The sequence below is a fragment of the Mesoplodon mirus genome (assembly GCF_964341445.2).
Source record: "Mesoplodon mirus genome assembly, chromosome: 14".
In the NCBI taxonomy this organism is placed as follows: Eukaryota; Metazoa; Chordata; class Mammalia; order Artiodactyla; family Ziphiidae; genus Mesoplodon; species Mesoplodon mirus.
Genome location: NC_138990.1, coordinates 42,658,446 through 42,675,658, shown reverse-complemented (window position 1 = coordinate 42,675,658; position 17,213 = coordinate 42,658,446). Strand labels below are relative to the sequence as shown.

Here is a 17,213-nt window from a genome sequence, read left to right as displayed (position 1 = left end):
CCTCCTGAGACCCCAGTTTAAGATGCAAAGCCAGCTGTGCCCAGATCAGGCAGAGCATGGCCCTCTGAGCTCAGCTGACATGGAGGTGACCCAAGTGGGCTTGTGAGTGAAGCTGGAAGATACTGTGACCGGGAAGGTCAATCTGGGTCACCTCTGATGAATAAGTCTGGGTCTAGGACTCTGTCTTCTGAAGGCCACCTTGGTTGTCATGATGCCTGGAGCGGGGGCAGAGTCTGAGGAAGGAGAGTGGGAACCAAGGGGTACTCAGGGCCACCAGCTCCAGAGGCTAGAAGGTGGGGCCTGGAGCTCTCTCACAGAAGTACAATTTCGAGGCAGGGCAGGAGCCAAGATGGTGGGGTGACTCCCTAACCACCGGTGGGTACTGTCTGTGAGGAGTTGGTGGACAGCCAGGCTTGGCTTGGCATTTTAGTCCCGGGTGTGCCCTCACTAGCTGAGGGACCTTAGGGCAAAGCCTTCCCCGAGTAGTTTCCTCATCTGCAGTGGGACAATAATGCCAACTTCGTAGTGTTGCTGTGAGCAGTGAGATGACACACAGAACAAGGCACATAATAAACGTGCCACAGATAGTTTTGGTTTCGATTATGAGAGAGGCTGGAGAAAACTAGAAGCCTACAAATGTCCGTGAAGCAGTGCCAGCAAAATTATAGAACTGGCTGCTAAGGGGGATTGTCCCCAAGCCTGAAGAATAGGAGGTGGCATCAGTGTGAGCTAGCCTGGTGTCTTAAGCACAAGGCATGCCACCTGAAGCTCAGTCCTCTGCAGGATTGGCCAGGGAGCCTGGAAAAATGCATTAGAACTTCAGAGTACAGCTGGCGAGCTCTCAGAGAGCTCTGAGGTGAACATAGAGAGAGGTAGGGCCACAGAGGTGATTGATTCGTGAGCCAGGGAATGGCCCAGAGGATGCTGGAGACATAAAGGGAGGTCTCTAGTGATACACTCACCATTTTTTATCAATGATTTGGATGACAATATGGAAGACATATGACCAAGTCTGCAGGAGACATCATATTGGGAAGGTTGGGTAAAGGTCAGTAATAAAAGCAGGCACCTAAAAGATGCTGAGTCATACAGGAAGATATTGACAAGGTCTTGCCCTTGGGTCCCCACACCCAGCTGCTTAAGCCAGATTGTGAGGAGATGGACAGGGGTCAGAGTAGCCACCTTGACAGTCTTGGGGTCTTACTGTTGAGACAGCATGCGATGTGGCTACCAGCAGAGCAGAAGTGATGGGAGGCTGCATTGATCAAGGTAGAAGGGCTGAATGAAGGAGGTGCTACAGACCACTCGTGGGTTGTTTGTTTTGGGTTCTGGGCACTGAAGGATGCAGGAAGAGGAACAATTCCCAAGAAGGTAAAGGGACTGGAAGCCACGGGCTTGAGGGTATGGCTGAAGTCTTGGGGTGTTCGTCCTGCAGAAGACTTGGAGAGGGGATGAGCAGGGGTCTTCAGTTATCTGTAGGGCTGTGGTGTGGATGGCCAAGCCCACGTGTTCTATGTATCCCAAGGGGAGGTCTGGGATCCAAAGGAGATAGCAGGGAGGGTTTTTGTTATGGTCAGAGCCGTGTAAGAAGGCCTCCGGTGCTGTAGAAGGTGGTAAACCCCCAGTCCCCGGGGCGGGGGAGCTTCTCAGTTCTTATGTAACTGTTGGCAAGGCAAGACCTCACTGGAACGGGTGATTTTGGAAATTTATGAATCAGAGTACTGAGGTTTAGGAATGACTAACTATTCAAAATAACTCGAAGCAGATTCAGAGTCACTCCTATGATGTCACTCTCACTCCCTGTCCTTCCCACTATTTTCTTGAGAAAGGGGTAGAGACACAGCTACTGCCCAGGGAATGATACACAGTCATGCCCCACTGCCCCACCCCCGTCCCCCTGCCCCCAGTGCAGCCTGAGTTCTGGGCTGCTGCAGGCCGTGGGTCAGGACCTGCTGAGCAGCTGGGGCACCCAAGAGGTCTCAGACGCTTCTCCCCCTCCCCTCCAGCTCCCAGTGTAGGTGGCTGTGTCTGCCCTGTAGTACACACCTGGATTGTCGCTCTCCCTCATCTGTTTGGAGGGCGGCTCATCAGTGTCCCAAGGCGTGGACTGATTGATGGGCGTCTGCCCCCACCGGATGCTGGTCGTGAGTCCCTGGGACTGATTGTCTGCTTTGGAGATGCCGGGGGCCTGGGGAGAAGCAGAGCAGGAGGGTGAGCACAGCCTGGCCACGGTCCTGCCCTGGCGCCCATCCCCCACAGTGCTCCTGCTGCCTGAGCCACGGGGCCAGAGGCAGAGACCTGGCCCTGCACCCAGTACCACGGGAGAATTGCAGGGCGTTTTGGTGCAGCAGCAGCAGCCGTGGCCTCGGCTAGAATCCTGCCTCCAGGGACACCCAACCTAACCCGGTGCCTCCTCCACCACCCACTCTCCCTGAGCCATCAAAATGGAACGAGCACTCTGTGCTATGAGAAATGACACCCCCCTAGTCCTTGGGTCATTAATAAGCTGCAACAATATGCGCAGGCATGTGCTGAGCACCAACTGTATACTCAGCCCAGGCCCAATACCACCATGTGCCCAGCCCTTTGACATGTGAGACGACGGCTCTCCAAAGCATTACTGTCGGGCCCCATCCTGCTTCCACACCAGCCGCTGAGGCCCCAGACTTCCCACTCCACAGAGGAGGCGTGGGAGGGGGTGGACTGGGGCCCCTGGGAGGACAGCGCAGGTCCTGCTGCGGGGCTGGAAGGCAGGGAGCATCTTCACTGGGACCTTCGGCTCCTCCCTGCAGGAAGCAGGCAGGCTCTCTGCTCCAGGATCTCACTTGCTCATTTAGATATTCAATGAGAAAACAAACCTCAGGGCGAAAACAAACATTAGGACAGCACTGGTCTCCCTGAGCTACCACCTTACCATGGAATATTATATAGGCAATAAAAATCATGTTTACTGGGCTTCCCTGGTGGCACAGTGGTTAAGAATCCGCCTGCCAATGCAGGGGACACGGGTTCGAGCCCTGGTCTGGGAAGATCCCACATCACGCGGAGCAACTAAGCCCGTGCGCCACAACTACTGATCCTGTGTGCCTAGAGCCCATGCTCCGCAACAAGGGAAGCCACCGCAGTGAGAAGCCCGCGTACCGCAAAGAAGAGTAACCCCCGCTCACCGCAACTAGAGAAAAACCTGTGCGCAGCAACGAAGACCCAACGCAGCCAAAAGTAAAATAAATAAATTAATTTAAAAAATGTCTTTGGAGATTAAGACTTGTTTAAAGAAAAAAATCATGTTTACTAGAAATTCCTAATGAGGTGGCAAAATGCTTACGCTATAATGTTAAATGAGAAAAGCAGGACATAAAATGACATGCATATAAACTTATCATGTAAAATAATATGTGTAGAAAGGAAAAATCCCAAAATATTAGCAGGGATGTCATTCTTGGGTGAAGGGATTAAGGGAAACTTTTATTCTTTTTGTCTATACTTCTCTGTATTTGCCAAATTTTCTACTGTGGCCATTACCATTATTTATAACTTTATAATATTTATAATAAGCAAAAAAAAAAAAAAAAAATCCCCAAAACACATTGGAGGGCCTGGTACTGGGATAACTGGGATGTGAGGGGGTGAGAGTCTCAAGAGAGATGGTTCCAGGAGCAGTGACCACAGCTTGCAGGAGTGTAGCCAGAGCCCAACCAGGTTTGGGGACAGTCACAGAAGGGCAAAGGAGCCTCCAGGGTCATCTGCAGGCCTCTCTCAGGTGAGGCCACAGTGCTCTTGCCTCCTGTTGGAAGCTAAGTCAGTGACCCAGCTGGTGGGGGGCAGCGCCCCTTTCTGGGCATCTCTGAGCAGCAGGATTCTCCTTACCGGGCTGGCTGGAGAGTACTGGCAGGCGGGAGGGGGTATGGACTTACTGGGGCTTTGATGCCTTACGCAGATGACAAACAGTGCCTGCATCAGGGCCTGCTGGGAGAAGCAGGAGCACATCCTATTAGGACCATAAGCTGTGCTGAGCTAATTGCATTAGGCTGTACTTTATCTCCGGCCTGCATTTCAGACGCTTCGCTTCTGTGAACAGCGCAGGAAACAAAGGAAAAGAGTCAATCTCCTGAGGAAAGAACAATTCTGCGGACAAGCTTCCTTATCAGAGGCCTCTGCCCTGCTTCCGTCTGTGGGACAGATGAGACAGGGTAGGCGGGGAGGCTGGGGATTTAGCCACACTCACCAACAGTCTTAGGGAACTTAGGAAACAAAAGCGTGGCTTGTACAGCGTTCTCTAAATAGACAGCTTTCCAGGGTGCCCTGCCTGCAGCCCCCTCTGTATTCCCAGGCCCTTGGGGAGCTGGTGGGTCAGAGGTGCAGAGGTCGCTTTTCCCACAATAAGAGGCATCCGGGGGAAAGAAGCCAGTGTGATGTCCCATTCGGGGCCCTGTTTTGGGGTGAAGTTTGAATGGGGAGACCCTGGCCTCCTTATCCCTTCTGCTAGTAGGGGGTGCTGCAGCCCCCTCTCTGCAGCCTGGAATTCCCGGAGGCCTCCCAGGCCAGAGGCAGGTTTGGTTTTCTGGGTCCTCCTGCAGTTGCCCTTTGTCCTGGCTGAATCAGCACCCAGGCCTGGTAACCTGACAGGGTGGGGAAGGGCTCCGTGAACTTGGAGGCCCTGGGCCTGGTCCTTAGAGCCGCCGCTGCCACCAGAAGGGGTGGTCTGGGTCTCCTGCTTGAGAGCAGGTAATTAGACTCTAAAACTTCAGGCGTTTGGGGTTTTGCCCTAAAATTGGAGGAGTTTCTGAACTTGAAAAACTACACGCTTTTCCTCAGGCCCTTGATTCTAAAACACTCCTGCCAGCTCGCTCACTTGCGCCTTTGCTGGTCAGGGGGTTTGCTCTTCAGTAAACTGGGCCCCTGCTCTGTGGCCGGCCCTGCCCAAACTGGGCCCCCTGGGCTGGGGACGGGCAGTCACTGAGACTCAGCCCCGCCCTCGAGGGGCTTCTCCCAGCTATGAGTCACACGCCAGAAGGAAGCTGGGGGTGCAGGGGGCCCAGGGGGTACTGGGGCGGGCCCAGGGCTCCGGGGTGATTGAGCTGTGGCTACAACAGGCCTGCTGTCTGCCTGTGTCTTTCATGACTATGACAAGCGAGTTCTTATGTACAAGAAAGAGGTTCTGCTGTGAGAAGGAAAACAGCCTATTTTTTTTTTTCATTAGGAAAGATAAATAAGGACTCATTCTATTTGGCACTAGCAACTTCTGAAGCTATGAGCAACTTGCAGTTCAGGACTTTTTATTCATTGTATTGAAAAAAAGAAATGAACATTCCTTCCTTCACTCCCTCCAGAAAAAACATGGACACGGGTTGTGTGCTTCGCCGAGGCGCCTGGACGCCCAGGTGGTGAGGAATGTTGCAGCTGGTGATGTGAGTCAGCTCGGCCTGACCAGAGCCCTGTTCTGCAAATGGGTTCCAGGCCCAAGGTAAACTCGAGGTTCCCAGGTTCTGGAGGCTTCTAGGGGACCGTGTGTGGGTTTACGCCTCCAGTTGGTTTTTTTAGTTTTTTTTTTTTTTGCAGTATGCGGGCCTCTCACTGCTGTGGCCTCTCCCGTTGCGGAGCACAGGCTCCGGATGTGCAGGCTCAGCGGCCATGGCTCACAGGCCCAGCCGCTCTGCGACATGTGGGATCTTCCCGGACCGGGGCACGAACCCGCGTCCCCTGCATCGGCAGATGGACTCTCAACCACTACGCCACCAGGGAAGCCCATGCCTCCAGCTTTGAACTTGGCTCCTACTAAACCTTTCCACCTTGGTTCAGGGTCCCCAGAGGTCCACAATTCCACCAAAGGCTCTCCAGGCCACCCACCCCAGCCCAAATGCTAGGCCTCCCCGAGTTTCAGGGGGCTGCCAACTCAAGAATGTACAGACACCAACCAGGAGAACAGCCTGGGCCGGCGGGGAGGAGGGCAGGGCTGAGGGAGCCTCCCCTCGCCCCCTCCCACTGCCATCACAGAGGACATCACTGAAGCCACAAAGACATCTGGCCTTTCCCCAGTGTTCTGGCCTTGCTTCTGCTCCAGTGACATGATGGCCCTCGGCACAGAGAGGCAGCCGAAGAGAGCCCTCCTCCTGCCCGGCACCTCCAAGCAGCCCTATCTGCCCATCATCGGCCCAAGCAGGCTTCTCTCTGCTTCCCTTTAATGAGATGCTAATGGGATGCATCATTAACGCAGCAGCTTTTAAACCCCAAGCTCTTGTAAATTTTCAAAGGTCACATTTTTATGGCGGCTGACAGCATCCTGCTTCTTTCAACGGCTGAAGAACACTAAGGACCCCGATCCTTTATAGATGAAGCTCTCTGTGAGGGGCGCCATGGGCTGAAGCGCCTGCTGGCTGGGGGGCTGGGAAGCTCCACCTGTGACAAGCCCCCTGAGGCCCCTGGGTTGTGCTCTATCAGCGTGGGGAGAGCCAGTTACACGTCGCCTACAGAGCGGCACTGGGGACCCTGCTCCACTTAGGAGTTGGCATGCGGGTCCGCAGGTGGTGCACGGTGCAAAGATGCCTGTGCACCCATGAAGCTGTGACAGCCCGGAAGGGCTGCTTTTGCTAATTTGTCCATCCACAGGGAGCCCTTTTTTCTACTTTGCACAAGGGTGCCATATAGGCCAGCAGCATCCCAGGTGGTCAGGGAAATTCGAAAGATGAGGGGATGGGACTCCCCGGGGCCTTGCCATGCCTCGCTTGTTCTCACCCCTTGCCCTGCACGCATGAGGACCACAGCCTCGGAACACTGCCTTTCAGGGTCGGTACTGACCTCTACTGGTGGGTGGGCTCCATGATGGCAGGGACCCGCACGGCAGGACCTGACCCAGCTCCTGCCGGCCTGGTGTAGGTGCCCAGGGAAGGCGAGGTCTCCGAGTTACAGTGTTGGCCAACAGTAGGAGTGTCCATCACTGTTGGTTCACGAGTGCATGAATGCATGGCCTACACTTCAGGAGAGGGCATGATGGGAGTAACAGAACAGAGATGTGGAATCGCTTAGTGCACCTGGGAAGCCTGATACAATGTGTTCCTCTCACTGGGGAGATGACGTTTCCAGACCGTGGAGGCCTCGTGTGCTGGGACCCCCAACACCATTGCCCTGAATGCTGCTGGAGGCTGCCTGGAGACCTAATGCCCCAATCTGCTGACCCCTCGCCCAGTGCCCGAGCATAGTCGGAGATGTGGGATGCTGAGGTTGACTCCTGCCTCGATGGGGCTGGTGGAAAAACCAGAACTCAGCTTCTTCCACTGTTCACCTAAGGACGTCAGAAGGGAGTGAATCAATGGAGGCTGGAAGTTAGGGAGAGCTGACATTGGACCACAAAAGCTGGGCAGGGTTCAACAAGGCAGATGATTCTGGCCAAGGTCGCCACCAAAGGGCCCCACAGCAGCTGGTGCATTTGCAGCCTAGATACAGTGGACAGAGCCAGGCTCCAGGGTCCACTTCTGGGGCTCGCGGGGGCCTCCTCTCGGGGGAGTGACAGATGACAGTGCCAGCATCCAAGTCCTTCTCCTGCCCATGAACCTGCCTCCACAGATTGGAACCTGCAAGTCTTGACACTCTTGTCACTCACGTGGTGTGACAGTGTTAGCAGGGACTGCCATCTGCTGAGCATTCCTGAGTACAGCTGCCCTTTCCCTCACCGCAGTGAGCCCCTTCTCCCAAGGGAGCCCAGAGTCCCCCAGCCCTCACCTCGCTTTAATCGATCAGACAATACTCCCATGCTCACTCTGGGCCAGAAGTACCCCTGGACACCAAGGCACACCCCAGCCCGGTGGGGGGTTGGGAAATGGCCTGTGATGAAAAGAGAAGCAGCAGGGAGGACAGTAGTGGGAAGCCTGGAGCTGACTACACTCTGAGCTTCACCTGCAGCCTGATTTTTTATCTCGCCGCTTCCCGTGATTCCCACCTAATTTGGGAAAGACAAGCTTTGGTGAGATATCTCCACAACCCCTGGCTCTGGATTCTGAGAGCCCCTTCTGCCGAGGGACTGCTGATATGGCCTGAGCCCTGCAGTGGACCTCTGGCAATGTTTTTCCTGACTGCCTGGCACCTTTTGAACACCCCCATCTTGCCCCCATCTTGAGGTGGAAGCCAGAACACGTACTCTGCCAGCTTCCCTTGTGGCTGGAGCACAGGCGTGTGCCCGCCCGCTCAGACACACAGGGGTGAGGTTTCGGTCTGGGGGTCGGGCAGTGTGAGGAAGCCAGCACAGCTCCGAGTCCACGCTCTGCAGAGGCTGGTAGCAGAGGCACACGGATTTGGGAGCACGAGGATGATGCTGGCTCTGGTGTCCTGGGCCCAGCATCCGTGGTGAACGCTCTCATCTCCTTTTTCTTCTTACTCTGAAGCATTCTCAGGGCTCCTCTTGCAGGTTCCCACAGGGCTCCTAGCAGACATGAAAGCTCAGGCATGTCTGACCACCAAACCCTGGGTTGCCCTGGGAATCAGCTCCTGGAGGCTGCCAACTCCAGGACTGAGCATAACTGGGCAGCCTGCTCCCTGAAAAGAGTGGATGTTTCACTTCCTTTTCAGCATCCCTCTTCCTACAAGGCACTTAGGGGCTTCATGGTGCTCAGGTCCAACTGTGGGGACTGACAGAGGCCAGTTTTTGGTAAACTTATTCAGACTGGGGTGTTGGGAACCTCCCAGGGGCCCTCACACTACAAAGGTGAAAGCCCAGGAAAGCATTTCTTACTTAAAGGAATGGTGTTGTAATGGTGGAAATTCAGGATGGGGGTAAGGGAGAGATATTTTGGTGTCTGAGGTTTTTAGATTACAGCTCCGAGATTTATACATAGATGTCTGGCTTTCTAGGACTTGCAGGTTATCCATGAGAGCATGGCTTCCAAGATCACACAGGTAGAGCATTGACCACCTCTATGGCAGGGGCCCTCTGACTTGTGTGAGTGCACATAAGAAGATTCCGGGGGGCAGGGTGTTAAGAATTCAGGCTTCAGGACCCCACCTTCAGAGCTTCTGATTCAGTAGGTCTGGACGGGGACCCCAAAATGTGGCTCCTTAACAGGCCTACCAGGTGATGCAGTCTATGGACCTCACTCTGGTGGGGGTAAGGACAGTCTTGACATTCAAGTTCTCAGACCCCTGTGCCCCAGTGTGGGGAACCTAGGGGCTGAGGCTGCTGGGCAGGTCCTGATCGGGACAGACTGTTTGGTCCTGCTCATGTGGCTCATGGGAGCCAGACAGGTGACACCGTCTTCTTGGACTCCTGTTCCCAGCGTAGGTTCTAGGGGTCAGAAAAATGTGTTGACAGACACCAAAGCTGTAAGTCTGTGACCTCTGGGAAGAGCAAATGACATTTATGGGTCTCTCAGGTCTCATTTCATGATTGCTACCGAACTACAAACAAGAAAATAATCGCAGTTAAATCCCCACTTGGGGCTGGAGGAGGCTCTCCTGAGCCCCTCCTGCCCTCATTAAACAGGCTGCCCACTCTGGACCCCTGAACCCAGGCCGCGCCCCCAGCACTCCCTTCGGAGCAGCGCCATAATGCGCTCTAGAGCCCGATGAAATTTCTAATAATACTAACCAATGATGTGTTAAATTGAGACACTTCTGGCTCGCATTCTGGAAACTGCACGATGGTTTAAACGACCAGTGCTTACCTTTCTCTTTCAATTTGCTGCTAAATTACTGCTTTCGGAGCAACTTACAGAAAAGTAATTCTTTATTTAAATTTTAATTTCAAACTTGTCATTTTAAATATATATTCAGATTCCAATCATATTATGGAATATGATGATGTCTCCGGAGGGCAAGTGTTCCTGTCAGGAGCTGGGTGGGGGCAGAGGATGTGATGGGAGGAGGGGTAAGGGAGCAGAGAAAGCAGGTCTCCACTCCAGGGGGCAGTGTGGCGAGCGACACCATGTGCTAGGGTGGGAGACAGCACTGCAGAGGCCAGTGGTCAGCCTCTAACCTGGCCCTGCGATCCCAGGCAAATACTTTAAGTTGAAACCACCAAGCACTTCCTGTGCCCTCTTTCTCTTACTGAATCACCATGAGGACCCAACAAACCCCAGCCATAAATGGATTCAGGCACAGGTGAGGTGGGGCTGCCCAGCTTGCCCCCATCCTTATGGCTCACGTTTATTGAGTGCCCTCTACATGCCAGGCATGGGCAGGATGTGATTTCTTTCCCTGAGGAAATCTGTGTTCTCACCTTCATTTTACAGGAGAGAGTAAGAAGGCCCAGAGAACTTCAATGACAGCTAGAGCCTGCCAGGCTTGGGGTGCTAACCGAGGCCTGTTCTATCCTAAGACCCTCAGAAATGCTCTGTGATGGCTGGAATGTTCCCAGGCCACCCCTGCTGGGGTTGGCAACTCCATAAATGCGCATAGTCCTATCAAGCCCGTGCCCACACTACCCTTTTGGGGTTGTGTAACCCCTTTTGGGGTTACACTTAGAATCCCTGGTCACAGGAGTACCAGCCATGGCTTCTCCTTCTCCCATCGTGTCCAGCCCAAGTGGGCCTCCTGCTCTGACCCCGACAGCACGCTGGGGTTGGGGAGCCAGATCCACTGGTCCTTCCATCATCTCTCCCACTCCCTCAGACCCCCAGACTCTAACCCACCACTGATATGTCCCACCAACCCCTGCCAGTGAGGTCTTGGCTGTCTCCAATGGGGCCAGTTCTTCAGTCTCAGACCAGGGCAGCACAGACTGACGTCTCCACCCTTCTCCAAAGCCAGCAATGCACTCCCACCCTTCACGTCCCCTCTCTCCCCCTCTGATCAGCCCCTTCCCCTTGGCTTTCCATCACAGGAGCTGAAAAATCCTTGTTCGACCACTTTACCTGTCATTCCAGCATCCACCTACCTTCCCTGTCCCCCCTCCACCTTTTGTGGTCACCCCCTCCATGGGATTCAGGACACCTGGTACCCACTCCTGTTACCCCTCAGCTTTCACTGTTTAACTCTTCCCACCCCTGCTCTTCAGTGAAATCACCCCCCTTAAATGGACAGTCATCTCCTATTGCCAAGCCCAGTAGCATTTCCCCAGGCTCTGATCCCTGACGCCAGCTTCCTCCTCCTTCCTACTCGAAACTCTTCCCTTCAGTTTCGGTACCAATGCTTTTTCTGGTTGTTGTGTTGTTCACTGGCCTCTTCTCTTGCTGGTTCTCCAGCATGGATGTGTTCCAGGGCTCACGCCAGTGTCGCTCTGGCTCTGGCCCCTGCTCTTAGGTCCATCTGGGCCCTATCTTCTTTCATAATTATTTTTCTGATATGAAACATCTGTGTGGTAGCCATCATCTCTGGTAGAACCCAGCTTCCTATAGTATTCTGGAAGTATGTTTGCTATTCCCCGTTCCAACCTCAAAGTCTATACCTTGGAAACATTTTTGCGGAAAGATCAGCTCAGATGGCCTCCCTTGCAAATGTAAGGCAACTGCGGCCGGGGCTGGTTTTTGCGCCGTGCTCCCTCGCGTGCCCTGTCCAGGCCCCCCAGCCCCTTCCCCCAGACCCCCTCCCAGTGACGGGCCTCACGGACAAAAGAAATGATAAATCTGGTGGAACCTTACAACTCAAAGCTTTCAACTTTCCTCTAACCATGTTGAACGGAAAACTTCTTAGTCCATTTCCAAGTAACTTTTCATCCATTACAAAACCCCACGAAATTTTCAAAGGGGCTTTGAAATAAGATCACCTAGAAAAAAAAAGCCCATCACAAACGAAAGTCTTTGAAAAGAAAGAGGCCTTCCCTGAGCTTCAGCTCTCCTCTGATATCAGTTTCCCTTTCATTCTGCTGAAAGGTGCAGGGCAGGCCTGGCCCTCAGCAGACGCCTGTGATGTGAGGAAGCCAGTGGCCCAGACGGATGGGTGGGCACGGGGACGAGAGTGAGGGACACCTGTTCGCAGCGCTGGGCCAGGCCTTTCGTCGCCCCCTTCAATTGGCCCTCACGCCCCCCTCCGACAGCTGTGTTCCTTGGAACCTGCCCGGTCTGCTCAGAGGCCCAGCTGGCCTGCTTGTTCCCGCTCAGCTCCACACCGGTGAGAGCGCAGCCCCCCAGCCGGAACACAGCGACCCATCTTCATTCTTGTCGCCAGAGTGGGCGGGAAGGTAGGTGAGGCAGGGGCGGCCCTGCTCTGATCTGTGATGGACGTTTCCCAGATGCTGGCCCTGCAGGCGACGACTCTGGGGCCACCCCTCGACCTCCCAGCCTCAGAGCCTGTGACCCGCTCGTCCTCCCCGGGGGTTGGCTCCAGAATCACAGGCGCACATCACACAGCAGCCACGTCAGGAGCCTCTGTTATCTTCAGATCTGAAATCCTCAGTGAGTCTGGCGAGGAAAAGTCCTCTGCACAGGGCAGCTGAGCTGAGAGCGGGTGCGGGGACACGCGCGGGTCTGTTGCTGACCCGGCCTGGCCCTCAGACGCCTGTACTCTGAGCGCCCGATATTAATTTGGGACCAGGCCTTCCTGGAGTTGGCTCTGAACCACCCAAGACGAGGGAAGCAGCGGGCTCTCAAGAACGGCTTGGCCAGGGGCTAGCCTGGCCCCTCTGCACCCCAAGGCCCTCCCAGCCCCTCCCCAGAGAGCATTCTCGGACAAACTGTGCTTTCCTTATATGGAGGACCCACTGGAGCCAGAAAGGACCCCAAGAATGAGCACTAGCTGACTGTCTGCGGCTCCTCTGGGGTCCTTTCTTCAACAAACACCTGACACTCCTATTCAAATCTGCCGTCCACCTTTTGAGTCGTGGGTCTGGATGGAGTACTCCTTGTTTGTCGTTACAGACAAAGGCTCGCTGGCGAGAGGGGACAGTTCTGACTTCTGAGCCCTCTGCCTTGTGACTCTCTGGGCAGAAGTCGACTGAGAGCTCGACTCTCACGCCTGGTAAGACGGTCCTGACACAGGCATCTTCGGCGACCTCGTTAGAAGCCTAATAAGAGAGAGGATTGTGGCAGGGCCACCCCGAGGCCAGGCAGGACAAAGAAACAAACAACATAGCACCGATGTCGCCACAAGGCGGCTCCTCAGACGGGGTGGCGCAGCTGAAGGAGCTGTTTTACTGCCAGGTCTTCAAGACTTATGGAAGCAAGTCAGTGCCCGAGTGTGCGTCTCAGCACTGGAGCCTGGATTCCAAGGCAGTATAGGGCTGGGAGCCCGGTGGGTTGACCAGCTCTGTAGTGGAATCTTCCAGAATGCTTGAAGAGGCACTCAGTGGACATCTTCCCGCTGCCTGGTGCTTTCTCTTTGCTATCTCCTGCCCAGGCTCTCTGTGAGAGCGGTGCATGACCAGGCAGTGTCCTGAGGGAGGGGTGTGCCCTCTGGCCGTGGTCCAGCTCAGCTGCGGTAGTTCAGGACTGAGGCCATTCAAGTGATTTTTTTTTTTTTTAAGGGAAATGGCATCATTCAGTTCTACTCCATTGTTTCAGGCTTCAGAAAGCTTGCCGGGGCACACAGATTCTACCTAAACTCTTTGGAGGTCCAGGTGCGAAAGGGAAAGTGGTGAAATCCTTAAGAGGTGGTGGAAGGGCGGGAGAGACAGGGAAGCAGCCCCTCTTGGCGTAGACAGACAGCTAGGCTTCTCCAGGGGGGTGACGTGGGAGGAGGAGTGGGCTTCTGGGTGACCAGAGCAGGGTAACGCTCTGGCCCTGCCCTGCAAGAGGATGCGGCAGGCAGTGTACCAACCCCTGGGGCCACTGGGTTGGACCCACCATGGAGACGGCCTGAGAGGCTTTCTGCCTGCGGCTGCTTGCTGTGGATCCCGGGTCACGGAGAGGGTCCCAGACAAACCCCATCCACTGGCACCCCTTCCCCAGCAGACTACCTGGGCCAATGCTCCCTTCCTTTCACCTCCTTGCAGGGCTGCCTGGATACCACAACTCCATCCATGTGGTGCTGGGGCCCATTGACTCAGATGCACCATTCATTCACTCATTCATTCACCCACACTTACTGAGAAGCTATCGTGTGGTTGAGACAACAATAGATAGCCTCTGGCTTCGGAGAGTGCACAGGCTATAGGAGAAATCATAATTATAACAGCTAATATCTGTCAACCCTTTAGATGTGCCAGTTTACAACACTCAAGTCCCAAGAGTTCTCTGAGTCCCAGAAGAGTGTGTCCACCTCCATTCTTCACTGTATTAGCTTGGGTCGCCGTAACGAAATACCATAGATTGGGTGACACAACAACAGAAATTCTCACAGTTCTGGAGGCTGGAAGTCCGAGGTCAGGGTGCCAGCATGACAAGGTTCTGCTGAGGGCTCTGTTCCTGGCTTGTAGCCGGCCACCTTCTTGCTCTGTTCTCACATGGCACAGAGAAAGTTCTAGCCTCTTCCTGTTCTTATAAGGACAATAGTCTCATTATGGGGGCCCCCATCCTCATGATTTCATCTAAACCAAATAATCTCCCAAAGGCCCCATCTTTTTTTTTTTTTTTTTTGACGTATGTGGGCCTCTCACCGTTGTGGGTTCTCCCATTGCGGAGCACAGGCTCCGGACGCGCAGGCCCAGCGGCCATGGCTCACAGGCCCAGCCGCTCCGCGGCATGTGGGATCTTCCCAGACCAGGGCACGAACCCGTGTCCCCTGCATCGGCAGGCGAACTCTCAACCACCGCGCCACCAGGGAAGCCCAAAGGCCCCATCTTTAAAGACCACTTCAGTGGGGGTCAGGAACTCAACCCTATGAATTCGGGGAGAACACAGTTCAGTCCCTTGTACCCACATAGCATGCATGCTGTGGATGCTGAGAAAATGCTTGCCTAGTTGAGTTGAGCTCTATCTGCCTGTTGCTTCTCTGCCCGACTCTGTCCATCAGACTCCAGGGGTGTTTAATGGAGGGCCACCCACAGGCCTGACCAGCGTTCCCTTGGTCCTCCCACCAGCCTGAGCTCTAATTTTCCGGTGGTTTGCTTTCTCCTCTCACAACATAATCTCCCTGATCTCTGGTCTTTCCCGAATGCTGTTGAAAGCCTTGTTGTATTTATCTCCGGAGAATCCGCCATGCCCCTATGCAATTTTCCATTGTCATGGTTCATTTTAATTTCCTGTAAGGCTGTTGGCCACTCTCGTGTTCAGAAATAGCTTGTTCCACTTAATAAAAGTGCTTAAATACGCAGACATGAGACGATTCCTTTGCTCGCCCCTAAACATCACAGTAAGTGGAGTGAGATGCATGCCCTGCCTCGTGCAGTGAGGCTGAGCCCAGGCCAGGTGGCTTCCCAGGAAGAAGGAGCTCGGAATCAAAGGTACAAGGGCAGAAGCAGGATCCCAAAACTTCTCGTGGAAACCCAGCCAGCCTGGGTGGCCACCCCCGGAATCGTCCAGCTGACGGCACAGGGTTTCCTGAACTGCCTCCCATCTCCATAATGATCAGAGCTCTGGCCCCGCAGGTGGGAGGTCTGGGTTCGAGGCTGGCACCACCTCGAACTTGCCTTGTGACCTGGCACAAGTCAATTTACGTCTCAGAGCCCCTACCTCTTCATCTAGAAAACTGGCCTGGTAATCCTCCTTCCAAAGACTGATTTCAGTGAGGAGTAGAAATCCCCCATTTCCAGGGCTTATCACAGAACCTGGGGCAAAGCAGGGGGCTCAGCAATGGCAGCTATTATTGCTATTGGGGGAACCCAAGAATGCAAGAAGGATGCCGTGCTCAAGGCATCTGTCTTCCACATCCATTTTCTCTGGGTTGCTGGAGCCAGAGAATCCCCCCAGGCTATGGATTATCGAGAAAGGACAAAGGAGAGGAAAGCAGGCTGGATTGTGAGTCACATGCCACATCTACCGAAGCCTAGCCATTTGGCCATAAGACCAAAGCCAGGGTATTACAGGCTCTGGAGGCAGCTGGTCTGACTTGCAGGTCAAGGTCTCAGAGCTGTGCTGGGCTTGTAGACCCAGATAGCCAGGGGCAGGGTCCCAGGACACCTTTCTTTGGCTTAAATAACAGCAATGAGGAACCAAGTGTCTAGGGTGACTGGTGCATGAGAACAGGAAGGGAGAGGCACAGGCACTGACTTAAAATCCCCGATAGAACGGCAGCTGGATGTTCACGTGGGTGCACAAGTGTGCACACACACGCACTTGCCTACCTACACACACGCCTTCCACATTCCCCCACAGACACCGCCCCCCCCCGCCCCGCCCGCCAAACCCCAGCCTGCTTGGGCAGCCGGGAGACTCCAGCCCTCCACAGGGCAGGTGATGCTGGCAGACACCCCCGGCCTGCCCCACGGAATCATTTTTCTCCGCCGGCTCTGAAGCACAGAGTCCCCCATGGCCACTTTGAGCTTCCCTCCCAGACACTTTTTCCTAAATCAGTTTCCAATCTGACTCATTTCAGTTTTAAAACAAGAAAACATCAACAAACACGAGGAAGGGAAACAGATGGTAACAATTACAGGAGGGAGAAAACAGCCCGTTCCCTCTACGAGGGGCAGGCAAACAGATTGGTCTCAGACAGTGCATCATCCCCAGGCCATAGCTGGGTAAACCTGGGCGCAGGGCTCCAGGGCCCATCCCCACTGCAGGGCACAGGCCAGAACTGCAGGGGCCGCAAAGGCCTCCAGGCACCACTGGGCGGGCCCACCGGAACCTGGCAACAGCTAGTTCTCCAGGGAGGGAGGGATAGACGTTCCAGCACATTCCAGGCAGCCTCACTACCTCTGACGCCCTGTCTGAGGCCTGACGTCTGTGTGGGATGGCTTTCTCCCCTGTACACTGGGCCCGCTGGGACAGCAGAAGCCTGTCTTACCTTCCAGACTGTGAGCTCCTCAGGGAAGCCTGGGGTTTCTCACGGTTGGGGGTAGTTAGAGCTGGGTGGGCTCATTCAAATGCAAGTCCAGCCTCTTACAAGTGAGGTGAGCTGGGGGCAAAGCTAATGGGCCTCTCCATGCACTCCTTTCCTCACCCTTAACACTGAGGTGAGTCTAAACCTACACCATAGGATTACGAATTAATAAGTGCAAAGGACTTAGACCCATGCCTAGCACACAAGGGCGCTGTGTGTGGGTGCTGTCTTGTTGGTATCACCCATGTGGACAGCCGGCTTCTTGTCTGGCACTCAGATTGCATTGGAAAGGCCTGCAGGGCTGAGGGATGAGGAGGCGGGCCTGAAGTTGGGTCCTGAAAGATGGGGGCTTTCCAGGCAGGGGAAGCCAACACTGCAGTTAGGGCTGAGAGGATCAGCCCACATTGGAGTGGGGTTTCCAAGGGTCTGGGAGC

At 54.6% G+C, this 17,213-nt stretch overlaps 1 protein-coding gene across 2 annotated transcripts in view; it reads right to left on the bottom strand.

Moving 5' to 3' along the window:
* KLHL29 (kelch like family member 29) overlaps window positions 1–17,213 on the bottom strand; it is a 311,895-nt gene that overhangs the window by 65,686 nt on the left and 228,996 nt on the right. For both annotated transcript variants that reach the window (XM_082642211.1, XM_082642212.1), the window contains one exon: window positions 2,047–2,188. In XM_082642211.1, the coding sequence (XP_082498337.1) occupies window positions 2,047–2,188 (142 nt within the window). The remainder of the gene's footprint in view (window positions 1–2,046; window positions 2,189–17,213) is intronic.